Source organism: Herpailurus yagouaroundi, unplaced genomic scaffold (assembly GCF_014898765.1).
Source record: "Herpailurus yagouaroundi ecotype Mexico unplaced genomic scaffold, PumYag 29, whole genome shotgun sequence".
In the NCBI taxonomy this organism is placed as follows: Eukaryota; Metazoa; Chordata; class Mammalia; order Carnivora; family Felidae; genus Herpailurus; species Herpailurus yagouaroundi.
Window position 1 is genome coordinate 61,210,299 of NW_024412377.1, and position 17,805 is coordinate 61,228,103.

Sequence of the window (17,805 nt, forward strand, 5' to 3'; positions counted from 1 at the left end):
TGTCGTTCTTTGGCATGTAGATTCATCATTCCAGCCTCTGCCTCCTTCTTCACATGACCTTCTCCCTGGTGTCTCTCTGTGTCTTTGCATCTCACACGTACCTCTCCTTTCTTTTATGAGTCATTAGACGTAGGGCCCTCCCTAAATCCAGGATGGTGGATTTGCAGTGACCTTTAATGATTTGCAGTGACCTTTATTTCCAAATAAGGGTACATTCAAAGGTACTAGGGGTTAGGAATTAGACTTTTTTTTTTTTTTTTTAACATTTATTTATCTTTGAGAGGCAGAGAGAAACAGAGCATGAGCATGGGAGGGGCAGAGACAGGAGGAGACACAGAATCCGAAGCAGGCTCCAGGCTCTGAGCTGTCAGCACAGAGCCTGATGTGGAGGCTTGAACTCACAAACCTTGAGATCATGACCTGAGCCGGAGTCAGAAGCTTAACTGACTGAGCCACCCGGGTGCCCCTAGACCTATCTTTTAGAAGGATACAGTTCCACCCAGTACAATATTATTATTAAGTCATATTAATAAACAACTAGCCTTCATAAGGAGTACTATGTGCCAGAAGTTATGTGACCCTTACTCATTTCATCTTGCAGACAAATCTGTAAGATCGGTTTGAGTCTCACTTATTTTGCTGCCTTTTGTTTTTAAACAGTTAGGTCACTATTTCTTGCCCAGTTGTTTTTGAATCCAAAGTCTACTTCTTCAAAGACTCTTAGACCTAGATGAATGCATGACAGTAGGATCAGTTTGTCATTAAATTTTCTGGCTATTACCAGCTCTAAAATTCAGCCTTTCAAATTTATTAGATGAAGGAAAAGACTTCTAAGGTTGATCATGAGCCAAGAGAGAGAAAAAGGTAGCTCTTTCTGTTTTTGTATTTCTTACCCTTGGAGAAAATATGGATATTTGTATGTATTCATGAACCATAAATTTTCTATACATTTTAATATTATGATCATTATGGGGCAGTACTCTGAGGGCTTGCTGGGCCAGCCTAGTTGGGGGAAATGTGGAAAATGTGGCGCATTGGAGGTCCTTTATCGTCATTTATTCATTTGAAACCTTTCTTTTTTACTTTCAATCTAGCAGAAAATTCTCAAGTCTGGGATGTTGGGCTCTGACCTGGATAGGAAGTGGAAAATGCCATAAATGAGCTAAGAAGGAGAGAGAAGGAAAAAGAATAAAAGGGCTAGAGAAAGTCTCATTTCAGTGTTTTGCCTGTATTCCTGTTAGCCAAAGATATATGTATTTGAGAGAATGTTTGGACTAGTGTAGCTGTAAGGCCGCCACATAAAAATTCAGGCCAGAAAGGATAAAAAGTGGCATTTCTTTAGGAATATCCTATTACCTTCATATGACTACTGATACTGAAATCTGTGCCTTTTATTTGTCCTCCAAAGAATTAATTCTATTTCAAGTTCAAAGTGAAGTAGTTTTGGGGCACCTGGGTGGCTGAGTCAGTTAAGCCTCTGACTTTGGCCTAAGTCATGATCTTGCCGTTCCCAGGTTCAAACCCCGTGTCAGGCTCTGTGCTGACAGCTCAGAGCCTGGAGCCTATTTCAGATTCTGTGTCTCCCTCTCTCTCTGCCTCTCCCTCTCTCTCTCAAAAATAAATAAACGTTAAAAAAATTAAAAAAAAAAAGTGAAGTAGTTTTTGTCAAGTGCCTTTAACAAAAATTGTTCTAAGCTGGAAGGAATGCTGATCTCATTTTCCTCTAGATTTTATCCATGTGTTTTATATCTTCAGATGAAATTATATTTCTAAGCAGAATGAATTATTCTTTGCGCCTATAAAGTAGTAGGCTACAACATGATAACTAGTTATTACACTGCTAGAAAAAACATGGGGTTAGGTCATAGTTCCTGAAAATCATGACAGTTTGCCTGCAGCACTATGAGTCATTAGTTCAGAAGCCCCAGATCAGTGTATATTTATAATTATCTTTGCTTTTTTATGGATGGATCCATTGAAGTTCTTGCAGTTTGAGAAATAATGTAATTGGCATGGCATCTGCCACTTGCACCTGATAATCCCCGCCTGCCTATGTCTTTAGCTTCCTTTGGCATCTCCTCCTTGCTGTCTACCAGTGACATTGACCTTTTAATGCCTTGAAATGATTACGCTCTGTTCTGGGCCCTGGTAAATAGTCCAGGCTATTTCTTGGCCTGGACTGCTGTCTAGTCTTTTTTTGCTTGGCTTACCCTTTTAGGATAAATGTTACTACTTTAGGCAGTAACATTTGGAAGTCGTTACTACTTTCATACTCCTTCAATTAGGCAAGTCCTTGTCTTTCTATACTGTTACTTTTCCACCATAGCACTATCAATTTATAAATAAGTAATTTGGAGTTAGGAGATTTTTTGTTCGCCACTGTGACCCCTAGTTGGTAGCCGTAGCCCCATAAACATTTATTGAATTGATGAATACAGGGATGGTATTCGCATCCCTCAGGTCCTGTGATTAATACATTTACCTTATTTTTGTTTTTCACTCAAGTAAAATGTTAATTTCTTTTTTCTTCTCAAGAGTTTGGCTGAATTGGAAGTGTTATGTACTCACCTCTACATAGGGACTGATCTTACGCAAAGAATAGAGGCTGAGAAAGCACTCCTGGAACTTATTGACAGCCCAGAATGTCTCAGCAAGTGTCAACTTTTATTAGAACAAGGAACAGTAAGTATTTGATAACAGCAATTAACCATGAAAGACCAGGAGATATATGTCAGTGTTAATGAGCTTGTGTAGTTGAGCAATGATAATTGATAGATAGTGCTGCATGTCCTTTTAATGTAGTTTATTTCACTGTCAAAGAGATTAATCATAGAAAGAATTGGAAAGCCTGGAAAGCAAACTTAGGGAAGAGGCCAAGAGGTGGAAATAGGCATGAATTGAAATAATTTCTTGATTCTTCTTGGCCGTTTTTGATGTCTCATAACAGTAGTGGGCAAAGGTTGCATTTTTAGAAAGTTGATTAGGAGCTTTTTAAAAAAAAAAAATTCCAGGTGAGAGAGGCAGATTGTAATTAACTGTGAAACATGAAGGAATGATTCATAGGAATGCTAACTCTTGCCTGCTTCTAGAGATTCTTAGCCATTCACTCGGCAGGCATGGAGCAAATACTTAAATGTAAAACGAGGCCTAGTACTACCTACTTGTTTTATTCACACGCACCAAAGTAACTTCTAGTTTAGTCGGAGAGACATAAATGGGTAATTAAAAAGCTAAAGAACGATATGGTAGTGCTACAGTAGGAGACTGTATGAACTAGAACAGAGGTCAGCAAACTTTTTCTGTAAAGGGCCAGATTGTAAATATTGTGGGTTTTGCAGGCCAAGAGGCTAAATCAAGGATATTTTGTAAGTACATGTATAAGAAGAGAGAAAACAGATTTCCACAAAATTTTATTGTTGAAACTGACAGTATAATAATTGAGTGCAGTATTTTGTAATACACATCTACTCAGAAGAATTAAATTGTTCTTTCGGGGATAATACAATTGACCTAATTGGGGTTCAAAGTATTTCTGTCATCAAGTTGATTGCTGATGTTCATGTGTTACTACAGGTCTGTAATGAAATTTTTTATATTCTGTCTTTGAAAATGTCTTTTCACACAGATAAGTACTGCCAAGTATTGATATCAGTCCATAAACATGGTTTTAATTAAGCACATTCATCACTTGGAAGGCATTTATAGAACTCTGTTCAAAATGCTCTTGATGTTTGCCTTTCAGAATGTCATTATGTTGCAGATTTGTCCCTTCCAATTGAAAGTTAGGTGGAAGCTCCTCAATTGCTCAGTTAAATGGATTTTAAAATATGGAAATTTCCTTTGCACTTGCATCAGGGTCTGAAAAATGCTGCTGGAACTATAGTTGGCGCTCAGAAAACATACCCAAGAATAGAGATCTTGCCACTTTTAACTTTGATGGTGTGGAAAGTATATAAAGCAGCTTAATACTAGTTGTGATTGAAACAGTGTTTAGTTATTATGAAATGACTTTGCTGCATTATAAGTTTTATAATATAAGTACTAAGCACTGTTTGCCTTTTAGGCAAGTTTGTAACTTTAGGGTGAATTCATTAAATTACATTATCAAGTTTGCTGCAAAAGCTAATTTTCAAAGCCACTTCACATTCAACAGTGGTGGTTTAAAATGGTTCTTCTCTTCAGAAAATGTCAGTCTCAGCCCTGAGCTAAACAAAGTTGCAGTAAAACTTTACCTCTGCTAAGCTATTTAACTACTGTGTGTGTGGTGGGTAGGGGGTGGGTGGGCAAGTCAGGACTTTCAGCTCCTATTTCTGACAGAAATTCACAGAACTGAATGAAGATAAGTTCACCAAAGTGAATTGAAACTTACTGTTTACACCACCTATTCATTAACACAGGATAGACTCAAATAATTTACTACAAAGTATCTACTGAAGAATAATACAATGAAGAACCGTAGGTTTTAGACTCTTACATTTTTGTAAGCTTTTTAAGTTTGTACAACTAAGCCCTTTTCTGCTCCATGTATTTTTACCACCACTCGTGACACATCTTAGCAGATACCACTTCAAGTTGCACACAATTAGTGTTTTCTCAGTTTCTTTGAAAATATTTCTGGCCTGTAGTTCCACACAGACTCTTCATGGAGGTCTTTAGTCATTTCAAACTTAGCATTGACTTCTGGAATAAGTGGATAGTATTGGTAGCAGTATGAGCAGAATTAGTAAGGTCTGTCAGCTCGTCAGGAACTAAAGAGAACTTCCAAATCATTTGCTTTCTTTAAAATGGACTTTCCATGTTGCTCTCACGTCTTCAATTGCTTGAGCATTGTTCTCATTGAAAGGCTAGTAGTCTGAGGTTTATTTTCTCTGCAGATATAACTTCAGCTGCTACAATAAAATAATGGTGATTTAATTAATTCTCCATTGGTAAATGACTTTTCTTGCTTGGCTAACAAATGAGTCACTTCAAAACTTTGGTCTCAGCCCCATTTTCTTTTTGTGAGGAAATTCCACCGTGAGGAGATACGCTGTTTTAATTTTCTTCTTTTTTTGGACTTTTGATTTCCTGTGAGTTAGGAATACTGGCATGAATACTTAGTCTGATACTGTCAATACATAGTCTTCTAGGACAGCTATAGTGCCATGAAGAGCACATTGCTCTGCCATCTAATTCAGTAACAAAATTATCCAAACTCTACTGTGCCTTAGAAGTTAGATATTTGAAATCTGCTTTTATCTTTTCTTGTTTTGACATGATGGTTATGTACTCCTAATAATCAAAGGTACATGTCATGGGGATACCTATGACACTCTAGCCGCTATGGAATTATAACTATATTAGTGCAATTTATAATGCATTGAGCAGCAGTAGGTGGCAATGAGTGCCACATACAGTCTGTCTCAGCTATTCCACTGTGCCGTTATAGCATGAAAGCAGCTATAGGTAGTATACAAATGGGTGAGCGTGGCTGTGTTCTAATAAACTTTATTTATGGACACTGAAATCTGGGCTTCATATATTTTTCACATGTCACAAAATATTATTATTATTTTTATTTCTTCCCCAACTGTTTAAAATAGTAAAAACCATGCATAACCCACAGACCTTGCAAAAACAGATGGCATTTGATCCACGGGCCTTAGTTTGCTGACCTCTGGTAAAGAGAAAAAAAAAGAAACAAGAAACTGCTGGAGGTATAGTGAATAACTGAACCAAATTTTGAAGGATTGAGGACACTGTTAAGATAATTGGTGGCCAAAGAGTACAATACAGTAAGACATGGATCTGATGGGGTGGGGAGGTCAGGGTGGGAAAGACACTGAAAGGATCTGAAAGGCTTTTGTGGTTAGAGGATGGTGAAGAGTGCAACCAGGTGAATTTGAAGAGCTAATCAGAGGCCAGAACGTACAGTACTGTGTAGACATGGTAGGAGTATTTTATTTGAACTTGATCAAAATAATTTTTTTACTGTTGATTATTTGCTGCTGTTTGGAAAAGAGACCTATACCTTCCTCAACTACTGAACTCTTACGAGAGATTGTACACATATATGTGTATTTACATATATATTTTATTCATTGTAAATCTTGCCAGTTTGGAAAGCCAGAAGAATTTCCCTTATTGCTTAGGAAAAGTTCTGTCATAGTGTTTTGATGATTTCATTTGTGGTAATAATAAATACAATTTATTATTCCTTACAGACATCCTATGCTCAGCTCCTTGCAGCAACATGTCTTTCAAAACTTGTTAGCCGAGTCAGTCCTTTGCCAGTTGAACAGAGGGTAGATATCAGTAAGTGGTTTATTATACTTTTTATGAAATTGTACTTTATTCTTTTAATGTATAGTTGACACGCAATGTTACGTTATATAAAATTACACGTTAAAATAATGTTTTCCTTTTCAATATGTTAAACTGTTAATAGGCATGCAAGTTATTTAAAATTCTGTTATTTTAAAGATGAGTTGTCAAGTCTCCTTTATCCATCTAGTGGTGCACAATGATGTATTATACAACAATGTGTAATCAAAAAAGCATTTGCTTAGTTTAATAATAAATCATAACAAGCGTTTTATTGTGTGTACTCTTTGATAAGATTTGTACTATCTCATTTTATCCACCAATCTTATGGAGTGGGCACTATGGTTATCCTCATTTTTTCACACATGTGTGTGCATGTGTGTGTGTGAGGGGGGAGGGGCAGAGAGAGCGGGAGAGAGAGAATGCCAAGCGGGCTCCACACTGTACTGTAGTGCAGAGCCCTACATGGGGCTCCACCCCACAGACTGTGAGATCATGACCTGAGCCAAGATCAAGAGCTGGATGCTTAACCAACTGAGACCCCCAGGCACCTCTATCTGACTTATTGTATACACACACCCACACATTTTAAATAAATTTTATTTTTTTTAGAACAGTTTTAGGTTTACAACAAAACTGAGCAAAAATTAGAGTTCTCCTGTCCTCTGTTCCGCACACATGTATAGCCTTTTCCAGTCTTAGCATCCTGCACCAGAGGTGCATTAGTTATTGATGAAACTGCACTGACACATGATCATTACCCAAAGACCATAGTTTATGTTAGGATTCACTCCTGGTGTTATGCATTCTGTGGGTTTGCATAAATGTATAATGACATATCCCCCCATTCTACAGAATAGTTTCACTGCCCCCCAAAAATCCTCCATGTTCCTCCCCCCCTCTAACTCCTGATCACCACTGATCTTTTTACTGTTTTCATAGTTTTGCCTTTTCCAGAATGTCACGTAGTTGGAATCATACATTGTAGCCTTTTCAGATTGGCTTCTTTTACTTAGTAATATGCACTTAACATTCTCCCATGTCTTTTCATGTCTTAGTAGCTCATTTCTTGTTAGCACTAAATGATATCCCATTGTCTGGATGTACTACAATTTATTCATTCACCTGCTGATGAACATCTTGATTGCTTCCAAGTTTTGGCAATTAAGAACAAAGCTTAAAGCAGGTTTTTGTGTGGACATAGGTTTTCAGCTCATTTGGGTAAATGCTAAGGAGAGTGATCGCTAGATTGTATGGTAACAGTATGTTTAATTTTGTAAAGAAGTGTCATACTGTCTTCCAAAGTGGCTGTACCATTTTGCATTCTCACCTGCAGTGAATGAGAGTTCCTGTTGCCCCACTTTCCCGCCAACATTTGATGTTTTAAGTGTTTGAGATTTGGGCTGTTCTAGTAGGTGTGTTTTAATTTGCAGTCCCCTGATGACATATGATTGAACATCTTTTCATAGGTTTATTTACCATCTGTCTATTTTTTTGATGAGGTGTCTAAGTCTTTTGCTCATTTTGAAATCAGGTTGTTTTCTTATTGTTGAGTTTTAAGAGTTTCTGTAAATTTAGATAGCAGTCCTTTATCAGTTAAGTCTCTTGCAAAGATTTTCTTCCAGTCTGTGGCTTGCCTTCTCACTCTCTTCACGTTGTCTCTCACAGAGCAGAAGTTTTAAATTTTAACTGCGTCCAGCTTATCACAAACTATGCCTTTGTTGTTAGGTGTAAAAAGTCATTGCAAACCCAAGATGATGTAGGTTTTTTTCCTATGTTGTCCTCAAAGAGTTTTTTTTTATAGTTTTACACTTTACATTTAGGGCTGTGATCCTTTCGAGTTGATTTTTGTGAAGAGTGTAAAGTGTGTGTCTAGATTCATGTTTTTGCATGTGGATGTCCAGTTGTTTTGGCACCATTTGTTGAAAAGGCTGTTTTCACTCCATTCTTTTTTGCCTCTGTTCCTTTGTCAAAGATTTATTGACTGTATTCACGTGTGTCTCTATTCTGTTCTCTTGAGCTTTTCTTTCACCAGTACCACGCTGTCTTGATTGCTGTAGTTTTATAATAAATCTTGAAGTTGGGTAGTGTCAGACCGCCAACTTTGTTCTTCCTCAGTATCGTGGTGGCTATTCTAGGTTGTTTGCCTCTCTGTGTAAACTTTAAAATCAGTTTTATAAATACCCACAAAATAATTTGTTGGGATTTTGATTTGGATTGCATTCAATCTACAGATCAGTTTGGGAAGAACTCAGAGTTTGACAATATTGAGCCTTCTTACCCATGAACGTGGAATCTCTCTCCATTTATTCTTCTTTGATTTATCTATCAGCTTCAGGGTTTTTTTGTATGTTCTTTTTCAAGTTGAGAAAGTTCCCCTCTGTTCCTAGTTTACTGAGAGTTTTTGTTATAAATGGCCGTTGGGTTTTGTTAAATGCTTTTTGTACATCTAATAATATGATCATGTGATTTTTCTTCTTTACTCTCTTGATTATGTTAATTGATTTTTCAAATGTTGAACCAGACTTGCATAACCTGGGAGAAATCCCACTTGGTTGTGGTTCATAATTCTTTTTATGCATTGTTAGATTCGATTTGCTAATAATTTTGTTGAGGATTTTTCTTTATGTTGATGAGAGATATTGGTCTCTAATTTATAACATCTTTGTCTGGTTTTGTTATTAGGGTAGTGCTGGCCTCATAGAATGAGTTAGGAGGAATTCTCTTGCTTCTGTCTTCTGGAAGAGTTTGAAGATAATTGATACAATTTCTTTCTTAAATGTTTGGTAGAATCCACCAGTGAACCCATTAGGGCCTGATGCAGAATAATTCACGGATTCAATTTATTTAAAAGCTACAGGCCTATTGCCAGATTGTCTATTTGACTTATATTTTTTATAAGTATTTAAAATAAATACTTAACTAAAAAGAGGAATACTCCTTAAAAGAAATTTGGAAAAAAGAGAAAAGTAGAAACTTACAGCACAAACAACAAATGATGTGTTCCCTTTATGAGTTGCATTGGTTTGACTTACTGCTCTTATTTCTGCACGTTGATTAGAATGTTTGACATGACGTGTCTGACATGTGTCCGTAGAATAATTGGCGTGCAGTTAAAGCGGAAAATGTGAAGAATTGCCTCAACAGTCACATTGCCTTTACATCATCTCAAAAATGCTGTTTTTTTTGATATGGTCCCAGATTATATATCTCATTACTTTCCAACATTAACTCTGTTGCCAGTTCTCTGTATTCATCACACTGTTTTTAACTATCAGTTAAATACCATTTCCACAGCTTAGTACTGAAGTCCCTTTATGAGCTTTTAATTAATGGACGATTCTCGTAGCCATGTGTCTTCATTGGTACTAGCCTGATAGTTGTGCCAGAAGGTCTTCACCTTGTGCCATGTGATTTTTGCTTTTGTGCCTTTCTTATGTTGTTTCTCTAGTCTGGAAGTGGTCCTTTTCGTCTTCTGTTCAAATTAAAGTGTAGCTTAAGTTTAATTACCTATATGAAATAGTCCTCTCTTCTTCCTTCCTTCCCTTCAAACAGCTTTATTGAGTTGTAATTTATATATCATAAAGTTCACTTGTTCTAAGTGTATAATGAATGATTTTTAGTAAATTTATAGTGTTGGGTGAACATCATCACAGCTCAGTATTGGAACATTTCTGTCATCCCCAAAACATCCCTCATGCTCGTTTAGTCTTGCTCTTATACCCCCAACCACTAAGATGATTTCTGCCTCTATAGATTCACCTTTTGTGGACATTTCATGTAAATAAAATCATACCATATGCATTTGACTTCTTTCACTTAGCAAAATGTTTTTGAGATTTACCCATGTTGTAGCATATATCAATATTTTTTTTCCTTTTTATTGTAGGGTAGTATTCCATTGCACGGATATTTGAACTTTTGTTGCCCATTCACTACTTGATGGACATTGGGGTTGTTTCTGCTTTTTGGCTACAATGAATAATGCTGTTGTAAACATTGACATACAAATCTTTGTGTGGACATATGTTTTCCTTTCTTTTGAGTAGATACTTAGGAATGGAATTGCTGGGTCATAAGTAAGTTTATGCTTAACTTTTGTTTTTTAATTAAAAAAATTATTTTATTTTTGGAGAGAGAGAGAGAGTACACATGCAAGTAGGGGAGAGGGGCAGAGGGAGAGAGAGAGAATCTCAAGCAGACTCCATGCTCAGTGTGGAGCCTAATGCGGGGCTCAATCCCATGACTGCGAGATCATGACCTGAGCCGAAATCAGGAGTCAGACCCTCAACTGATTGAGCTACCAGGCATCATAGTTTATGCTTAACTTTTCTTTTCTTTTTTCTTTTTAATGTTCATTTATTTTTAAGAGAGAGTGTGTGAGCAGGAGAAGAGCAGAGAGAGAGGGGGACAGAGGATCCGGAGCCAGCTTTGCATGGATACCAGTGGGCCGGATGGGGGCTCAGACTCATGAACTGTGAGATCATCACCTGAGCCAAAGTTGGATGCTCAACCTACTGAGCCAACCATGAGCCCCAGTTTATGCTTACCCTTTTTTTTTGAAGCTTATTTATTTTTAGAGAGAGGAGGGTGTGTGCACATGTGCCAGTGGGGGAGAGGCAGAGAGAGAGAGAGAGAGAATCTCAAGCAGTTTCTGTGTTGTCAGCACAGAGCCCGACATAGGGCTTGAAACCACAAACTGTTAAGATCATGACCTGAGCCGAAGTCAGGAGTCACGTGTTTAACCAACTGAGCCACCCAGGCGCCCCATGCTTCACTTTTAAAGAAATTGTTAAACTGTGTTCCAAAGTGCCCGTACCATTTTGCATTCTCACCAGCGGTGTGTGAAGGCTCCAGTTTTTCCACATCTTCACCTCATAAGTTTTATCTTGATTTCTTATGGTAGTTTCTTTTTGTGTCATGTAGTCTCTCTCTCCAAATATTTCCTTAGCTGACTCTCTAGGCACAGCTTATAGATTTTTGTGTTCTTAGAATTTGGAGTTATTTTCATCAAGAATTTTTTGGTTAAATATTGAGGTATTTACCCTCTCTTTTTACTTTTTTCTAAAATACGATGCTAGCCTTAGGGACCAAAGGAGAGATCAAATCTTTCCCCTTTTCCTTTAGATTCTTTTTATATGCTTTTTGATAGACTTTGTGGCATTTTCTTTTTTACTCGAGTTCAGTTAGGCAGTCAAAAAGTAGTATTTCATATTAAATTCCCATAATGTGTAATACCAAAAACATCAGTCTAATGATAGTAAACTCCAAAGACTGTTTGCAAGTTTGGACTTACAGTTTTGAGTTACTCATTACTAGTAATATATATGGTTTGGTCAGTATTTGGAAGCAATAAACACACAAAAACTTAAACCCAAACAGCCTGACTTAGTCCCAGTTTGGCCACTGTGACAAGTTATTTCACCTCTCTGACCTTCATGTCTTTTACCTAAGAAACAAGATAATAGTAATAATAGCATAATAGCAGTATCTTCACATTGCTATGAGAGCCACATAAGGAGTTTGCCAGGAAGCCCTTCTGACATGCATCAAAATTGCTAAATGGTGCTGTTACACAGTATTTGACACTCAAAGAGCCTCCAGTAGAGAGCTTTCCAACTCTCTATTAACTTTTGTCTGGGAGGTTTTTTTAGCTGTTTTATTTCATTCTCCTGGGTATCTTCTTGAAGATTTCATGTTCTTCTTGGTATGGCTTTTCCCTGTTAATCTGGGGCTGGTGATGATGAGATTGGTGTTGTTTTACTTGGTCGTTATCGTCGACACTTACGAAACTGGAGCACTGTTAAAGGTTATGTAAAAAGCATAACATGCGGATATTTGTAAAGCATTCAGCTAAAATAACAAAAATGTGGTCTATTACATTTTTTTCTGTCTTAGATAATAAACATGTTAGCCAGTGCCTTTACTTGGGAGTTCTGGGAGGGTGTGTTTATTGGTGCATGTGGAAGGTGGTTTGTCTCCTATTTGGTTGTTCTATTATTTTGAGATTATCTTTCTAGTGGTTGCCATTAGCCACATATGGATTCCTTACATCCCCTCCAGGTTAAACATTTTCAAGATAAAAATAATTGGAACTGAATAAACCAGATTAGTTTTTAATATTCTGGAAGCAGCATCATCTTCTTAAGCTTCATTACTTGAAATAAATATTTCAAGTAATGAAGCTTAGGATATCTATATTACTTGAATCCGTAGGAAAAACCTTTTCCTGATTTATCTTAATTCTGGGAAAATCTGGAGGCACTCAGGTGGCTCAGTTAAGTGTCTGTCTTCGGCTCAGGTCATGATCTCATGGGTCGTGAGTTTGAGCCTCGCATCAGGCTCTGTGCTGACAGCTTGGAGCCTGCTTCGGATTCTGTGTCTCCCTCTCTCTCTGCCCCTCTCCTGCTTACACACACACACACACACACACACACACACACACACTCTCTCTCTCTCTCTCTCTCTCTCTCTCTCTTTCTCTCTCTTTCTCAGTAAATAAGCACTAAAAAAAAAAAAAATGATTCTCTCTTCCCCTCTGTCCCTCCCTAGCTCACACACACATATACCCTCTCCAAAAAAACAAAACAAAACCTAACAAAGCAAAAAACAAAGAAAAACATCTGAAAATTCTAGGAAAATCTGTGCTTTAAAAAAAAAATAATGTCTAATTTTTTATTTGTATAATTATATAATCTTGATGTTAATAAAAATTAAGGTTGAAATATGGTAGTCATGAGAATTTTTTTTTAGTGTCAAGAATCTCACTACAGCTGTCAAGAGTAACTATTGAAAGTGTTCTCAGGGGTGCCTGGGTGGCGCAGTCAGTTAAGCGTCCGACTTCAGCCAGGTCACGATCTTGCGGTCTGTGAGTTCGAGCCCCGCGTCAGGCTCTGGGCTGATGGCTCAGAGCCTGGAGCCTGTTTCCTATTCTGTGTCTCCCTCTCTCTCTGCCCCTCCCCCGTTCATGCTCTGTCTCTCTCTGTCCCCACCAAAAATAAATAAACGTTGAAAAAAAAAATTAAAAAATAAATAAATAAATAAAAAAGAAAGTGTTCTTAGATTTTGAAGTTGTTTCCATTAAAGCTATTTTTAGTTAAATATTGGGGTATTTACCTTTTCATCACTCTTTTCTCCAGTGGCCTGCTGGCCTTTGAGGCCAAAGTAGAAATGGAATCTTTTGTTTTTAAAAAATTTTTTTCTTGTGTTTTTCTGTTAGACTTTTAGTATATTTGTTACCTAAGCCCAACTGCTCAATCCACTAGGAAGCTCAGAGCTGACTTTGCTACCCACTTCTAGTGATTTTGATATATTAACTTTGTTCCAAGCATTAATTCACTATTCTATTCATACTTCCCTTAACTTACATACTTATTTTATCATACCATACTATTCGTATTTTTTTATGCCACACAAACAGGATAGCATACAGTTTTTCTATAGCAAGACATATGCATTCTTAGCCATCATCTTAGCCATGCATTCTATGCTATCATCATGCAATAAAGCCACAGAGCTCATGAGAGAAGTGGGATATGGAAATAAAACTCAAGCACTTTGTCAGTGATACGTTAAAAGAAAAGAAATCTAATAAAAGGGTAGTAGAGTTTTACACATGTTAAATGGTTGAGAAATACTTAAATAGTATCATAAACAAGCATTTTATCTTGAAGACCTGAATCTTGTTTGTGGATATGGACTTCAGAAGGGTTGTGAGCAATAATGAAGTAGGGAAGGAAGGTGATCTGAAATAAGATGGAAAAGTATCAAAGCAGAGAAGGATGCATGAGGCTGATAACACATGAGGTGAGCTGACCTAGCTACTAGATGTTTGAAGTGTGCAGTTCGTGTGGTTTGCTTCATTAGGCCTGGTTGCCGTTTTCATATTCACCTGGCAGTTTTTTCTACCTGAAAGCATGTAAAAACAAAAGTGGCATTCTCATTATACTCAAATTATCCCCTAATACGTAAACCGAATTGGAGCAACTATCCTTTTTTCACTGTCAGCATTATAGCAGAAATAAGTGTATAAATAAGAATGTATCTTGGAGAAAGGGATTGGCTTTTTGTCAAAAACCAGCTGTTTTTCTTCACATGATTCATATTATGTTACTGAGAAATCCAAACGATCACAGAATATTTTCTTACAGGAAACTACATTCTTAATTATGTGGCATCACAACCCAAGCTGGTGCCCTTTGTTATCCAAGCTCTAATTCAAGTCATTGCTAAAATCACCAAATTGGGATGGTTTGAGGTTCAGAAAGACCAGTTTGTCTTCAGAGAAATTATTGCTGATGTGAAGAAGTTCCTTCAGGTAAGAAAGCCTAATTACATTATTAGAACATTGCAAGTTGCTTTTTTGGTTTAGAAAACTTCTTTTCTTAAAGCTGTATGGTTTGTTCTGTGGCTACCAGTACCATTATTAATTATGATTTATTGCTTATCCTCTGGGCCCTTTATTTTTTTATTGCCAGTAAATGAGGATCATGCCATTATAACATTTCCAAACCAGAAGAATGCAAATTATACTAGAAACCATCAGAAAATTAGAAAATACACAAAAGTTAGAAAATTTCAAAAAGACATGTTCTGTCATTTCTAACATGCTAGTCTGTGTGCTATATATACATGAAACATAATATTTTTTATGTATGACATGATGTAATGCTCATTACATCTCTGTGAAGTGGGTTTCATTTGCAGTGAGAAAACTGAAGCTTAGGAAAGTTAAGTAAATTGCATAAGGTTGCACAGTGACCTAGTAAAGCATAGAGCTAGCGCTTTAACAAGTTTTCTGACTTAAGAGATATATTTAACGTTTACATCATACCACATTGGCTATATTAGTTTCTCAAGAATATTTTTAGCTTAAATGATTCAACTTATAGGCACATTTAACTTATGCGAATTCAGATACTTGGACTGCAAAAAATAAAAATAAAAATAAGCCAGAGGACACTAATCTAATTGTGCTGGTGATTCCACTTGCCTTTCCACAGAGTATCACATGTCCTGAGGTGTGATAGGGGAAATATAAATCTGCTCTTTCCAGTCTCCACATACCTCTTAGGATGACCGTCCTGCCTTGCTCAGGATGATTCAGATATTTAAAGATACGTATTTTTTCATCCAAACAGTATCCCTAATTGCGAGAAATGTACTTTAGCTGCTGCTCTGCTGCAGAAGCGGTGATCTGTTACAGTTCTTGAGGAAAAACTAGCGGTTTGGATTGAGAGATGGTTCAGTATTGGTTTATTGGCAATTAGGGGCAATTTGGGCTTTCTGAGATTTTCTTACGCAGTATATCCCTGCGTAAGCTGTAACTCTACCATATAGTGCAATTCTAGAAACCTCAGAATATGAAACACTAGACTCTGCTGCTTCTCTTTTATTCGTATTGTTTAAAAACCCTGGTTAGCAAATATTTGATCATCTAAACCTTCAGAGAAATAAATGTACTTTTAGCCCTGCGGAGAGCAGCCCTGGGGCAGAGAGATAGTTTATTCAGGGACAAATGAGTTTCTCAGTGTTGAGTTGTGCTTGTAATTTTGGCTAACAAAATAGCAGCTCTCTCTTGTCATTTACTAAGATCACACACAGCTATCAAGAATCATTGACATAGAGAAGAAAAGATTTCTGAGTTATTGTTTGTTTTTTTTTTTATATGTATAAAAATTAAGGCTGAAAACTGAATAGAATGAAGTCATTCTTGTTGGCTAACATTTCTCGAACCCTCTTTCCAGTGGCTGGTAACTTGAACTTAAGTTGAGCTTTAGTGTGCTTTTGTCAATTTTGGAAAACCAGAAGAAGCAAAATGTTTTGTCTTCCAAGTTTATTAAAGTATCACAAAAAAAACAAAAAAACAAAAAAACACTTGCTTTCTGGGTAGGACTTAACCTAACCTTGAGTCATGAGAAAGGCAATTGACTTTAATGTTTAAGTATTCAAATATAGTACCACATGGTTCCTTTGGGTATTAACAGCTTCTGTGAATTTTGTACTAAAAGTTATTTTAAATTTGCTAAATCTTTAATGGCCTCAAGTTTTGTACATCTTCTTTCTGTTATTGCAGCCTTATTGCTGCCACATTGCAAACATTTATGGCCTTCCTTTCTATATACATACCCAGGAGAGCCTACTGTCCTCTTTGGCAGTCTGTTCACACTGCTGATTCACAAGATAAGGAGCAGAATGTAAATCAACATGATACCTCCTTCACTGAGAAAGACTTGCTATGAAAAATATGCCAACTAAACTAAGCAGTGTACTTATTAGGTACTTAGCTGTTTTATATTCTTGTGCAAACTCTTTTATCTGGTCATGAACCAGTACCTAGCCATTCTCGGATTAGAATGGAATTTGCAGACGACCAGCTGGTGGTCAGGGAACAGCACTTTGAGGAGCCTTGACCTGGTGTACACAGAAGATGGATGATTCGCTAACAGGAAATCTGTGATTCAGTTCAAAAGGTGCAGATTGTCGTGAAGGACCGTAAAGAATTAAAATGCAACAATTATGGGATGTTTCTTTTGTTTTTTTATCCTGAGATAATAAATAGAAGGAATGGCCAACTATAAAACTAAGACTTGAAAAATTTGTCATCTGTGGTAATGCTTTTTTATGATTACCCTATAATTAGATGTTACACTTTTTACGTTTATGCTTCTCGTGTGATTTTACAATAAGGTGATTTGTTAGTAATGGTGCATGTAGAATCTGAATTTTGATTTGAAGGAAGTTTTTGAGCTTAAAACGGAAGCTGATTAAATTAAAACCTTTATAGAGGCTATGAAACTGTATTCCATATTGATAGTCATGTATTTACCCCAGTGCGTTGGGCACTTTAGATGCCTTCATTATAGATATCATAATAAATGCATACACATGCACTGTTAAATAATATGAAAAGGGCCTAAGTGATCTTATCTGATATTAGATTAAGGGATTTAAATTAATTTCTAAGCTATTTATTAATTATATATTGAGTGCAGCTATCTCAGTAGCCTTTAAGCAAATTTATAGAACTAAAAAACATTTTTTGTTCATGCTCATTCACAGTCTTATGGAAAGTATTAAGCTAAAGTCTTGTATTTTAAGGTTTAGTTTAATATAAGTCCTAGGTGCTGAAAACATTTTGTTGAGTATTGTACAGTTCTAAGGTGGGTGAACATTCTTCCTTAATCAACTCTGTATACCTAAATTTATCCTTGAAAAAATGAACCTGAAATTATTTTTGTGAACCTCATAGCAATTTTTCTACATATTTCAATAGATATATTATTAAGAAAATGTGATATTTCAGTGTTTAATTATTTGTTTACAGTTACTTAGGGTACACTTGGTTATTTTTCTCCATAGGGTACTGTGGAGCACTGCATAATAGGAGTAATTATCCTTTCAGAGCTGACTCAGGAAATGAACCTGGTAAGCCTTCCATCTAATAGTGACATGAAATTTGCTAAGTAATGCTGGTGCTTTCATATAAAATGTTTGTGTGGC

General features: G+C 36.6%; 1 protein-coding gene across 3 annotated transcripts in view; it reads left to right on the forward strand.

The window, feature by feature from the left end:
• RANBP17 (RAN binding protein 17) overlaps positions 1–17,805 on the forward strand; it is a 327,575-nt gene that overhangs the window by 6,567 nt on the left and 303,203 nt on the right. For all 3 annotated transcript variants that reach the window (XM_040444804.1, XM_040444813.1, XM_040444823.1), the window contains exons 2-5: positions 2,536–2,682; positions 6,204–6,294; positions 14,454–14,620; positions 17,665–17,730. In XM_040444804.1, the coding sequence (XP_040300738.1) occupies positions 2,536–2,682; positions 6,204–6,294; positions 14,454–14,620; positions 17,665–17,730 (471 nt within the window). The remainder of the gene's footprint in view (positions 1–2,535; positions 2,683–6,203; positions 6,295–14,453; positions 14,621–17,664; positions 17,731–17,805) is intronic.